This window comes from Plecotus auritus, assembly GCF_963455305.1.
Source record: "Plecotus auritus genome assembly, chromosome: 6".
NCBI lineage: Eukaryota > Metazoa > Chordata > Mammalia > Chiroptera > Vespertilionidae > Plecotus > Plecotus auritus.
Window position 1 is genome coordinate 100,984,809 of NC_137773.1, and position 13,859 is coordinate 100,998,667.

At 46.6% G+C, this 13,859-nt stretch overlaps 1 protein-coding gene across 5 annotated transcripts in view; it reads right to left on the reverse strand.

The window, feature by feature from the left end:
- PEBP4 (phosphatidylethanolamine binding protein 4) overlaps positions 1-13,859 on the reverse strand; it is a 203,648-nt gene that overhangs the window by 83,772 nt on the left and 106,017 nt on the right. For 2 of the 5 annotated variants that reach the window (XM_080672345.1, XM_080672344.1), the window contains exon 4: positions 13,068-13,166. The exons of the other annotated variants lie outside the window; for them this stretch is intronic. In XM_080672345.1, the coding sequence (XP_080528471.1) occupies positions 13,068-13,166 (99 nt within the window). The remainder of the gene's footprint in view (positions 1-13,067; positions 13,167-13,859) is intronic. 5 annotated transcript variants of the gene reach the window in all.

Here is a 13,859-nt window from a genome sequence, read left to right on the forward strand (position 1 = left end):
TAATAAGGGAGCTCCAGCTAGTGACTTACCTTTTAAGATATATGGGAGCAGCTTCCGCACTCTCCCTCTAATAATGTCACTCTCTGGCCCTCTGAAACGCTCTGCTGGCTGGAGAGCAAGTGTGCGGGGACCTGCCCAGAACAGGGGGCTTGTTCTACATGTGTGGGGGCCTAGGGTGTGCATATGCACAACATTTTGGCAGAAAAAAAGGTTGGGGACTGCTGATCAGAGGATGGATTTTGGAACCATAGACCCCTGGAGCTGGTCATTATCACCCAAATCTACTTAATGGCCTCATTTTGCACACTCCCTGTGGCCCCCAAGACCCTCTGCTCTGCCCCCACTCTCCCCCCTCTATGATGCCCTGCTCGTCGCAGGCTGTGAGGCTCATTAATAAAATCAAAGCAGCTGAGAGCTAGAGGAAGCCACTTAGAGCCAATCACGCCCAACCTTTTGCCCAGTGCCTGGCAGATGGCTTCTTCTTGAACATCTCCAAAGACAGCTTAGCTCACTCCTCAGGAGACGGCCTTACACTGTCTCAGCCCAAGGCGATAAATGCCCCCAGTGTAGCCCAGTGCCAGGCGTCTCTCCTGCCTACCAGACTCATTCGATCTCCTACTTGAAACATCCAAAGGGGAGCAGAAGTGCATCTCAGGAGCAACGTGTCTGAGAGAACTTCAGATTTCCTTCCCTGCGTCCGACCCGCCCATCCTCTGGTGTGCCCCATCTCAGTACCGGGCACTGCCATTCATTCGCTCAGGCCCCAATGCTAGAAGTCATCCCTGGACTACCCTTTGCCCTCCACATCTAACTCATTGGCAGGGCCTCTTGGCTCTCAATCTCAAAATAGACCCCGAAGCTGTCCTAACCAAGTCCACTGCTCTCACCTTGGTGCAAGCCATGCTCATCCCTCCCAAAGGAGCAAAATGGCCTCTTGTGGCCACCTTGGCAGCAGTCAGAGTGATCTTTTAAAAACACAAGGCAGTTTGCACCCTCCTGTTCAGTGCCCTCTAATAGCCCATGTGCCAAACTCCTTGCCCAGGCCTGGAGACAAGGCCCTACAACAGTGGTTCTCAATCCCAGTTGCACATTATTTTGCTTCTTTTTTTATTTACTTACTAGAGGCCTGGTGCATGAAATTCATGCATGGGTAGGGTCCCTAGGCCTGGCTGGCAATCAGGGCTGGTCTGTGGGGCAACTGGCGGGGCGCACCCACTTTGGCCTGGCACTGCCCGCTCTCCTGCTCCACCATCCTGCCACATCCTGCTCTCATCAGGGCCCATTGGGGCTGGCATCACCTCCACTGCCGCCCGATGCCAGCATTGCATTGCCGATGCCCGCCATGTTCCATGCTGTCCCCTGGTGGTCAGCACACATCTAACTCCCGGTGGGTCGAACTCCCACCCATGGGGACAATTTGCATATTAGCCTTTTATTATATAGGATTGTGTTAAGAACACTTAACATGAGACTTAACCCTCTTAAGACATTTCTAAGTTTACAATACAGTATTGATGTTGTACAGTAGATAGATCTCTAGAACTTAATCATTTTGTGTTACTAAAACTTTACACATTGAATAGCATCTCCCATTTCCCCTCCCCTCACTCAGATGCACATTTGTATCCCCTGAAGAGTCTCAAAATTAACCATGTCTGGGCTCTACTCCCAGAGATTCTGATTGAGTTGGTCTCGATATGATCTCCCAGGTGATCTACAGCAGCGGGTCGCCAACTGGTGGTCTGTGGACCACTGGTAGTCCGTGAGGTCCGAAAGGTTGGCGACCGCTGACCTACAGAGTTATGCTGTCAGCTTCCCCTGCTGCCCTCACTGAGCACATCACCTGTGCACTTCCCCTAGATCCCTCTGTTCCAGCTGTACTGGCTGTCTTTCTGTTCCTGGAAAATACTCAACCTGTTCCTACCTCAGGACCTTTGCTCCTGCTGGTTCCTCTGCTAGATGTCCTTTCCTTACTTGTTCACCTGGTGAATTCCCACCTGTTCAAGGTCACCCTCTGTAGTGACCTTCCTTGCCCACCTTCTCTTCTCCCATGGTTCTCAACTCTATCCTAACACTCCCTACTCTGTACTGTAGTCACTGATTTACTTCTCTGCTCCCTTGCTACACACTGGAATGGATTAAAAACTTTCAATCCACAGTGCTTGAATAAAACTATTGCCAAGGATGTGCAGAACACATGTTGAATGAATGAATGAATGAATAAGCAGAGGAATCTGACCGATGCAGAAAAAAAAGGGAACTATAGTTTTCAATGATCTAAAAGCCTCCACTTCTATTGATCTGATCTAAGATTATATTAACTTTCTTAACTCCTGCATTATGGTTTGACATTCTATTATTAGCTTAAAATTAGCTTAAAAATTAACTAAAACTCCTGCGATATTTTCCCCTGTGATGTTTCATGAACTCCTGCAATGTCAGATCTTTCTTATTCTGTCCTTGTGAAATTGATTTGGAACCCAAATATAGAACTTTAGAATAATCCCCATTAAACTTATTTTTTCCAGTACAGGCACATCCTTCCAATTTGCTAAAAGTAACTGTTTTGTGCCACCAATCACCTTAGTAGTTCCTTGAAACTTGTATGTCCAGCAAATTTGTTGAACATGCTATCTTTAAAAGACTGAACAAGCTGGGGCCTATGACAGGATTCTGTAGCATGTTGCCAGGGATTGCCCTTAAGGCTGATGCTAAATCATTAGTCAGCATTCCTCAGGAATGGTTTGTTCACAAGCCACAAACTCACCTAACACAATAGTAATTGAAGCCATATTTCTCCTCCTTGCCCACCAGGTTACCATGATTGACTTGGTCTAATGCCTTGGTCAGTCAAGATGTGCTGTGCATACTTATAGCTTCTTCCTGGTCCACTGGACCAGTGCATTTACCACCAAAGAAATCTGAGTGGTCAGGTGTGACTTGTTTTTAGTGAACCTATGCTAACTCCAAATGTTCACTGTTTTCTATGTAGTCTCAGACCACCTGCTTATTAAATTTAATTGAATTTTGATGTGGATTGATATTACACTCACCAACCTACATTCAGGAATCCACATTTTCCTCTTCTATTTCTGTAAATGACTTTGTGATTGTAAATCTAAGTTCTTGCCTGACCTTGAAGATGTAATTCATCTAGAAATCTTAGCTCGTGTAAAGCAACTAAGTGTTTGCAGATTACAGAAGGGCTTCCTAGGAAGAGGAACAGAGCAAATAATGGTCCACAGAAGCCAGAGACAGTCAGAAGTTTGAGATGCCATGAGCAGTGCAGCAGATGAGCCCGTGGGCTGGCGGGGGGAGGGGGGGGGCGGGAGGAGGGGGAGGCAGGGGTAAGAGCTTCAAAGGCCTTGAATAAAACGCTGACCAGATAGAACCCTGTCCTGAGACACTGAGGAGTCACTGAAAGGTTTCGACTAGGGAAGTAACATGATCATATTTCGGTTTTAGAAGAATCACCCCTTGAAGGAAAGAGATACTTTTGTAGGGGGTGAGATTACAGGAGGGGAACAGTCAGTAGCCTTTTGCAATAATATCTAGAGAGAGGTGAAAGGGCCTTAAATACCTCAGCCATGCTGGCTTTTAATTCTATGTTTATGCTTATTTTTCTACCCCAAACATTTGAGTTTTTAGTTATTCTGTTCCATTCCTGAAATGCAGTCTCATATCCCTTGACTTTGTGAGGGCTGCTCATAATTTCACTCAACTCCTATCTCCACTAGGAAATCATCACAGAGTGATGTCACCCATCTGTCCATCCAGTCACCTACCCAACCACTATCCATCCGTCCATCTATCTAGTCCTTCCTTCATTTTTTATCCATTCATTTTTTTATGCCTTCATTCATTGACTCAACGTTTACTGAGGGCCTTATACTGGTATGTCCTGGGCACGGTGCTAAGTGCTGGGGATAGAATAAGAATAAGATGCAGCTCTGCTTTCCAGGAACTCGTGTTCTAATTATGGAAAAGAGACATAACTAATAATAAACCCATGTGATGAGGGTGCTAATAAAGGTTTGACTGACTGTGGTAGAAGCACAGGTGGGACTGACTAACTCAGTTTGGAGACATCAGGGTGAGCCTTTCAGTGGAGGTGACATTTGAACTGAGCCCTGAAGGAAGGGGTTGCATCACCACAGAGGGGAGAATGCTCTGAACTCTCACAGCCATTTAAGTCTAAAGAGGCCAGCTGGAGTTGACGCTATACCCCATGAGTTCCTCTCTTTATTTCCTATATGTTGACTTTGTCTTTCCAACTGGAGATCAGAGAAAACACATTTTAAATTCATTTAACATTTTATTTGTTGAATTATCTTTTATCTATTTATCTATCATCTATCATTACTTTTAAAAATATTTTTATTGATTTCAGAGAGGAAGGGAGAGGGAGAGAGAAATACAAACATCAATAATGAGAGAGAATCATTGATCAGCTGCCTCCTACACGTCCCCAACGGGGGATCGAGCCGGCAACCTGGGCATGTGCCCTGACCTGGGAATTGAACCATAATCTTCTGGTTCATAGGTTGATGTTCAACCACTGAGGCATACCGGCAGGGCTATCATTACTTTTTAATAGTCACAGTGCTGAGCACAGTGGAAGTAAAATAGTTGGTCCCAACACCTCCCTATTAAGTTCTATTCCCAAATGTCTTTTCCCCTCAAAGTTTTTTAGGTGGCGGCCACATGAGCAGTTCACTCTCCTGGCCAGGCCCTGTCCTGACTCTAGGGGCCCACATATGCTCCTTACCATAAAGGCTCTATTTTTCTAAGCTTCATGGCGGAGCGGGGGGGGGGGGGGGAAGGGAGGGGGGGTCAAGGGGAGTGGGGAGGGACTTAGGGCGACCATCGCAACGCAACTATTGTGTGCTGGGTGCTGAGTGCTTTACATATTCATCTCATTGAGTCCTCACAACTTTCCTTTTTTTACAGATGAGGGAACAGACTCAAAGAGGTATATAATTTGCTCACAGCAAGTCAGAGAGTCTCCCTCCCTGGGTCCATGCTGTACTCCAAGGCCCAGGTTCAGAGCTGCACTGAGGGTCAAGGGCCAGGAACCTCACGCTGCACACCACTCACACCAGCACCAGTGCCTCCAGGAGCCATCCCTAGCCCTGACATAAGCTGTCACATGTGCTGGGCCTGGGGAGTGGGGGTGAAATCTACCTGAACTCTCTGGGGAGGTGATCTGGAGTCACGATTATACATGTAGGCTCTGGGTTCAAATCCCAATCAGCCACTCGCTAGCAGTGGTTGCTTAGCCCCTCTAGGTCTTAATTTTCTTGTTTATATTACCTTCCTCTTTGGGCTTTGTGAAGATTAAAGGAGATATTCATGGAAGCACAGTGCCCAGCACCACACGCTAAGTGTACAAATGATTTTTCTTTTCTTTCTTCCTCTTCCCTTCCCTTCCCTTTTTATTCTTCATTCTTTAATTATTATTTTTAATATGTTATATAGATACTAGAGGCCCGGTGCATGAATTCGTGCACGGGTGGGGTCCCTCGGCCTGGCCAGCAATCAGGGCCAATCAGGGCAGTCTCACCCAGTCTTGCCCAGGCTGGCTGCGGGGAGGTTGGCTGTGGGAGCTCACTGACCACCAGGAGGCAGCTCCTGCATTGAGCGTCTTCCCACTGTGGTCAGTGCGTATCACAGTGACCGGTCAACTGGTCGTTTAGTCACTTAGGCTTTTATATATATAGATGAGCTGTAAGAAGAGCATCTCTAGCCAGGAGAAGAAATACGGTGGGTGGAGACACTGTTTGTAGATGCCCAGGGGCACATCCAGCCTTCTATGCAGGGGGAAAGTTCCTGGGTGATCCAGGAATAAGTCCTTTCAGTGATAAAAGCTTCCCTGCAGAGTGTATGCTCCGCTCTTAGGCAGTTCAAATTCTTAGAAAGTTTTTTCTTACATGCAGCCAAAACTGACTTCCATGTAAATGCCACCCATTAGATCGCATTCTGTCCAGTAGAGCACAGCAGGATCGTCTGTTTTCCAATTTGATTTCTTCAGATTTTTCAGGAAATCTTTAAATCATCTTTAAGGGCAGCTCTCGTGTCCTCCCCACTTCTTTCCGCTCCTGCTCACCTGGTATGATTTCGCAGAGCCCCACTGTTCTGGTTGCTTTCCTGATATCACGCCCAAGCTTTCTTATAATAGCATGGCCGGGACAGAAGACAATGTTTCAGGGTGGCACAGGCAATGTGCACTAAGGGAACTTTCCTGGGATCGAGGAAAGGTCACTGTTTCGAATGTGCTGCCCCCACGCCCCTATGTCTCTTCCTAAGTGAATGTGCTCAGGGTGGAGGCTGAGGCCCGTGGACAGCGATGAGCCCAGGTTCCTCATGTTAGGGCGGGTGGGTTTGGACTGTTGTCTCAGTCCTGTCCATTTTATAGCTTTGCCCACTGAGGGAAGCCAGGGTGCCATGCTCTGTCCCCGTCAGAGATGAGTTTAGAATTGGATGAGCAAGATTATGCTGATCCTTTTGGGGTATCTATGTGTGAGTGTATGTGTGTGTGTGTGTGTGTGTGTGTGTGTGTGTGTGTGTGTGTCGGAGAGACTGAAAGAGAGAGAGGGAGAGAAAGAGAGAGTTTTCTGCCTGATCTAGGAATTCTCCAGGATGGCAGAATTGGTTTCCATAACGACTTTCTGATATAAACATATTTGATAAAAATAAGTTAATAGCAGAGAGCACAGAATCTCAGAGTGGAGAGAGAGAGAGAGAGAGAGAGAGAGAGAGAGAGAGAGAGAGAGAGAGAGAGAGAATTTTTTGCCTGCTCCAGGAATTCTCCTGGATGGCAGAATTGGTTTCCATAACGACTTTCTGATATAAACATATTTGATAAAAATAAGTTAACAGCGGAGAGCACAGAATCTCAGAGTGGAGAGAGAGAGAGAGAGAGAGAGAGAGAGAGAGAGAGAGCGAGCAATTGGGCTCTTCAAAGAACAGCATTTTTCCTTTTTTTTTTCTTCACCTCTCATGGTCAGCCTTTCTCTACATACTTCCCATAAACCAACTAAAAAGCTTTGTTTACCATATTCCTGTATGTACGGGCCCCTACCTGCCTGTAGACATTATATTCCTATTCTCCCCTCGCCTTTCTCCTTAGTTACCTGAAGCACTACAGTATGCATGGCATAATATGATAAATTCATTTCCAATTCACTGCATTATTCCTTGAATATTTTAATGACTCATTGAATGGAGTAAAAAAAGCTATTTCAAATGAACAATTATGCTGCATTAGTCTAAGGGCTGATTATATTTAAACACCGCTCACATGGATAACAGGACACGGCGACCTCAGTGTACGAGAGCTAATTTGGCTCTTATCTCCAAATAATTTTACACTACAAATTACCATGAAAACCTAAAGGGCTTTAAAAACATTCATCAAAAGATAATATTCCACTTTGGAGCAACATTTTATTTAAATTATTTTGAATGGGACTTAAGGCATCTCTGGGGTGGGACAGTGACAGCAAGGTGGGGACTATGAGTGATAAGGAGATGGTGAGGGCTGCTGGGTCGTGTTAGAGATAAAAGCTGCAGGTGTTGGGAATGAAGCATGGCAGTGGGTGTGGGAAGCACACAGCAGGCCTGCCACTTGTAGCTTAGCGTCTTGCCCTGGCTGTTATCTGGAATGCCTCCAGGGGACCCTGACCTGGTCCAGAGGTCACGGGGCAATTCCCAGAGGCTGAGTTGTGGGATAGATCCCTCTCTCCCAACTACGACCATCCCCCAAATAAGTCTGGGTCAGGTCAGGTCCTCCAGGCTGGGCTGAATCCATCTAGAATCAAAAGGCAAAAGAATGGGTGCCCCCCTCTTAGTCTGTGAGTTGGGGCATTGTCTAGAGTATATCAACAGTACAACGATTGAAATTTCTTTTGAGAGCCAAATTTTTTAAACTTAAACTTCTTCTAATGCCACTTCTTCAAAATAGACTCGCCCAGGCCGTGGTATTTTGTGGAAGAGCACACTCAAGGGGCCAAAGAGCCGCATGTGGCTCATGAGCCGCAGTTTGCCGACCAAGGGCCTAAGGGAAGTGGCTGCTGGGGTCGGATTTCACAGTTTGGGTTGTGGGAGAGAGAATCACATTTATTGAGGTCCTGCTCCTATTCGGTTCTGGTTCAGGAGCCTTAATCTCAGTGAACCCTGGGAAATAGATATTATCATGCCCATTTCAATGGTGAAGAAACCGAGGCTCAGAGATTACCACCTAAGAATAGCAGTGTCTGGAACCTCCCCTGGTTCGTCTGACTCAAAAGTGCAGGCTCTTCGCCCCCGCTCTGGTGGCATGCACAAGTCTGGTTTATAACCAAGGCCCCTTTGCATTGTCCCCATCACCAAATGCTTGTGAGGCCCATAGATCTAAACCCACATACTCTGAGGGGGCATAAGCCATGCCTTGCAAGGTGGACCTTCACAGTATAGGGCAAAGCATGGACAGACGAGTGTCCAAATATCAGCAGCGAAATGAATAATACAGGTCTAAATACAGATATTAAAGAATTAATTCTATTTCCTTGGCCTGATCTCTTTGTCCGAACCTGTGGTCCTGATAGTTTGTTTATTATTCTGTTTATTATCATTAGCTTACTTATGAGCATATAGAAAATCAGGTTATGTGAATATATATATATCTACTGCTTGACTGATTAGAAACAAGGATAAATTTGCTGCTTTCCACAGTGCCTGTCTCAGGGGAGGCGTCTCCTCTTTGCATATGTAATTTCCTTTTTTCCTTGTCTCAGTTTTGAAGAGCAGGGATTTGTGTCAGTTTTACAGACAAGCAGCTGTCTCAGAGAGGTCAACTAACTTGCCTGAGATCTCTCAGGAAGTGGGAGCAGATAATCCAAACACAAGAGTCTTGCCCACATCACTGGAAAGCAAGGGGCTATGATCCTGGTCCTATTTATTGGGTTTTCCATTGATCTTATTTACACGTAGAGGACCTTTAGGAAAAACCCCTCTTATTGTGGAAAAATCCAACCCTCTAGAAAATTGTAGACGGAATAATAAAACCTGAGAGGTCTTTTTAATTCAACCCAGAATCGGTTGCCCTTAGAGCTGCCACAGGCTGAGGACACTGAATGAAAGGGACCCGCGAACTTGCCATGTCCTTTACTCTCTTAAACAAAAAATACATTCAGGACACATTTTCAAATCATAGATGATTTTTAGGAAGATTTTCATTTTTGGAAGGAAAAAGGTACTCTTGTCCCTTTAATTGTTCTTAGTGTTCTTTGTTACCAATCATGATGTTCTTTGTGGGAAGTCTTAATATACCGTCTTCCTGTGTTCAATATTCCCATTAACAATAAAAAGTCTAATGAACATGTCTGAGCACTATATGCAGAGACAAATAGAAGATGAACTAATAAGTGTCTCTTCTAAAAGGAATGATGCAAATTAATTGATATCTTAATTAGGCTTTAGCATGAAGATTATTAGGTTGAATCAGAACCGAAAAACATCTTAAAGGAAAAGCTGAGGGCGTGGCCCTGGGGAGAGAAAGATATTATGTGTGCCAGTGCTCTCTGAAAATCTCTTTTGCTCAAGGAGAGTTTTTCCAAGAGGGGGATGGAAATCTAGTCCTGCCCCCGAGCTAATGGGCACCCGCAGGTGTAGGAAGTTTGCCCGGAGTGAGCCGGGTGCCCTCGCAGTCCCACTCGTGCTGCCGCCTCCTGCCCCTGCCTCCCCTGAACAGAAGCCCTCAGAGGACAGAGACATTCCCTCCTTTGTTTGCCTCTGGAACCTCAGTGCCAGCACAGCCCCTGACTTCAAGCCACAATGATAAGGTCACAGCAAACAGGTATGTAGAGCTTACTATGCGTTCTGGATACTGTTCTAAGCACTTGATTGAAAATAACTCATTTAAGCTTCCAAACAACAGGGTGAGACAGGGACTACTGGTACCCCCACTTGACGAGCCAGCAGACTGAGACACAGGTTGAGCAACTTGCCGCCTGCAATCATATGGTTGATACTGGTGGATTCAGATCGGAACGACAGCAGTCCAGCTCCAGGGTCCTTGCTCTTACACATGATGCCACAGCAAGTAATGGTCAATCCATTTTTTTTTGCGGAGTGAAAGGAGCAATGTGTACCACAAATGCATAGTTCCTACTGATGGACTGCTCTCAAGGTTTTAGTTCTACTCATGGACTACTCTGTCATAGACCCTGCCAGCCTCTCTGTGGGGGGCTGTGGATGCTTTCTGTATTGAACTGGTTGCTGTCTTGTTTTAACCTGAAAAGACAGACCCCATGCAGGGACTGCCCCAGGCATGGCCCAGTCCATCACCCAACTAGGCCTGGACCCTAATATCCAGGCCCACCAAGGCTCTACCAGATTTGCCTCTGTGGCCACTATGGCTCACAGAGCATTGTTAGTCCACGTTTGCAGTGCTTTATGGCTGCCTCATTGCTCAGCCACCTACTGCTGAGGGTAATGACAGCATATAGGATTTACCTTTTTGGGGTTCACAATGCTAGTCAGGTGTGCTTTATTTACCAAGATAGCATTTTCTGGGGAGGATGCCTGGATGCATCTACCCATAAAAATAACCAGAAATAGGGCCCTGGGATTGGGGTGGGTGGGTAAAGACATCAGTTTCCCATTTTGCAGAGGGCACGGTGGCACGCCCCTGCCACAGTGGAGCTGATAGAAGAGGTGTGCTGTGAACCCAAACCACAAGGCATGGTAGGAAGGGCATGGATTGAAGGTGGGGTCCTGGATTGAAGACCCACCTCTACAACCCATCTCTAAAATGGAGATAATGCCCAGTTCACAAAATCATTATGAGGATCAAAAGGACGTTTCAAAGGGCCTTTCATTTGAAAATTGCTCCACAAACGGCTGATATGAACAATGACCCAGGCATTCTGACATGGAACTCTTCCGTCTTCCTTCAAGCTGCTAAACTCCTCCTGGGTGCTTGTTAACCTCAGCTGCCGAGCCCTCTCTGCCTGCCTGCAGCAGTGCCCGGGAATCTGTGTTTTATAAGCTGACCTGAAGGTGCTCTAAATGTTTGAGATCACCCAGCAGCAGCTAACACCAACACAAAGGAAGAGCCTCTGAGTGTGATTACAGCTTGTCTTCCTTTGGCCAAGGTCCACAGCCTGAGACCCAAAAGGACCTGGTTTACGTGGGCTTTGTGGCTGGCGGAAATTGTGGGCTGGTGGGCAGGCTAAGTGGATATAGCTGAGAGCTGCTCCTTCCTGCTGGCCCCTTGGATTGGGGAAAGGGGGTGAAAATGTGGCCGAAACCCAAGCCTTCTCCAGCCTGAGCGGGAAGACAGAGGGCTGTGCCTGGGCAGGTGACCTTGGTAAGCTCTGCGGCTTAGCAGACTTGCCGACAGCTGCCACCTGCCAGGTACGGCCTACTCTGCTTCTGAGCTGGGCTGCTGAGGCAGAACCTATGTCTACACCAGCAGGCTGTGTGAAAGAACTGTCTTGAGTGAGTATTGTGGTGAAGGGAATGGGCAGGGGGACTTCAGGCTTAGGATAGAGGCAGCCTCAATGCTGAAATTATTTCATCCCCAACAGCTTATGATTTCTAGCCTCAGAATCACCCTGTAGAACCATCTTAGAGACAGCCATGTGTGGATGGTGAACTGAGGTGTAACAGCTTTGCTGAGAGTTTCAGCCCCTTATGACCACCAAGCTCAGAGAATGGCAACGCCCTAGATTGGGGCAAGATCCAGTATCTTCCTTTTGTGCCCTCAGCTCTCCTCCCTCCCCTGATGGCATAAGTTTCCCCAAGCTCTGTCTCTTCGAATGGTGTTTCCAAGGCTCCTCAGCAGGCCGGACTCGGCTGGGCAGTGTGGAGCACCTGAGCATCCTGTGAGGGGCCTGTGGTCACTGGGCAGGGTTGGTTGCCAGGGTAACTCCCCCATCACCCACTACTCCAGTGGCAGTGAGAGCTCTTGCCTTGCTCAGGAATGCCAATAGCTAGTTCAGATGGATACCCCTTCCTCTGCCCCATAGCTCGTCTAGAAGGAAGAACACAAACTCCTCATATCCGTGGTGGCCTTTATGTTTTCCAAATGCTCGCAGTATGTTCTCACTGGGTTATCAGGACAACCTCCTCGTATGATGGAGATGAGACCCCAGAGGGCTTCTGAGTGACTTGCCGGTGGTCATTGAGTTGGGAACCAGATAAGCCTGAATCCAAACTTTGTCTTTCCCACCATCTTACGGGATTGATGCCTTTGTACGCTCTATGCAATGGTCTTCGGTGGGCTTTCTAGGCAGAGCTGTGTGAACGCTCGAAGCTAATGTGGATTTGCCCAGAGTGCACTGCCAGGTGCTCATGCACAAAATGTTCAGTGGTCAAATGAGTTTGGAAAAGAAATGCATACTATATAGTGCATGTTAGGATACCAAAAGCTCTAAAAAGCCCCTCAGTGAGCTTGTCTGTCATTATAACCTTCCCTCCACCCATCCTCACATAATGCTCATTGACAATCTACCAGATTTGAGTTCCTCAGACCTACACCAGAAAGTGTGAGCCAGGCTCCTTCACGAATATGACAGCAGAGGGACAAAGATGAGGGGAGGCCATTTGTTTCTGCACAAAAAAAGGAAATGTCTGCCTATCAGGAGAAGGTCCTACCGGATGCTCCCCACCAATTCTGCCACCTGGACTGCACAGAATCACTCCATGCCCCCAAACCCAGGCCCTGGCAGTGGGGTGCCAAAGCCAATTGTTAAATTTTCAGAAATCCATCAGTAGCTTGAAATTGGCTATGGCGGAAGTATTTGCACTATAGAAATCAGCAAACACTACAAATTGGGGCTCCTTTCCCTGTTATTCTGACAGCCCATTTGCCTATGCACCACTGATCCTGGAACATTTTTGAAATTGTTAGAAAACTTGGGAGGGGCTGTGACAGCTAGGTGCTGGGGGGTGACCTGACGCAGAAGTCCTTGCTCATCAGAGTCCTCAACCCTCGTGAATGAGAACCGAGAACAGCAGAGAATGATAGCAATCTTCCAGCCATAATCCCCAATGAATCAGAAAGTGCCTCTTGGCTGGCTTACTTTGATATCTGTCACCAGCCAATGTCTCCAGAACCGAGCTTGGGGCGAAGACCTGCTAGGGGCATCTGGGTCCACCATCACCAGGATGTAGGTTGCACTCTGTAACACATTCACCAAAAAGAAATGCATCATTATGGCTAGAATAGCGATGGGAAAACTACCCGGTGCAGACCATCCTTTACCTCTATTCTCACCTATGATGGCTGGCCCACCCCTATAACTTCCTACCTACGTCATCTTGGTTCTCATGACATTCCTCTTGTGCCTCATGTTTGTGCTCAGAGAAAAGAAGTTCACTAAGAAGATAGCTTAATAAGTTGGATTTCCCTGTATGAAAAGGAATAAATCAAACAAGCATATTTTCTAAGCACCTGGAAATCCCTAGCATCATACTAGGTGCTGTGGAGGAAACAAAGGAACCTAAAACAGGGCTGTGCTCTCAAGAAGCTCACAGTGTAGTTGGAGCAACTTATCTATTAATTCAGCAAATATAGGAGATCTTACTCTGGGTCAGGAACTGTTCTAGGTACTAGGATTCCAACAAATAACAAGACACTATGGTCCATACTTTAAGTAAGCTTTTATTCTAGGTAAGATATACATATTTGGAAAAAAACCACACCCAAACAAACAAAACACGAGGAAATGTTAAGTTTGATTAGTACTATGATTAATAAAATAGGGTAGAGAGGGAGTAAGCATTCCAAGAAGAGGAAATAGCTGCTACATAGGCCTTCAGGTGGAAAAAAAGTTAAGGTTGGAGGAACAAAAAGAATGCCATGTGGCTAGTGG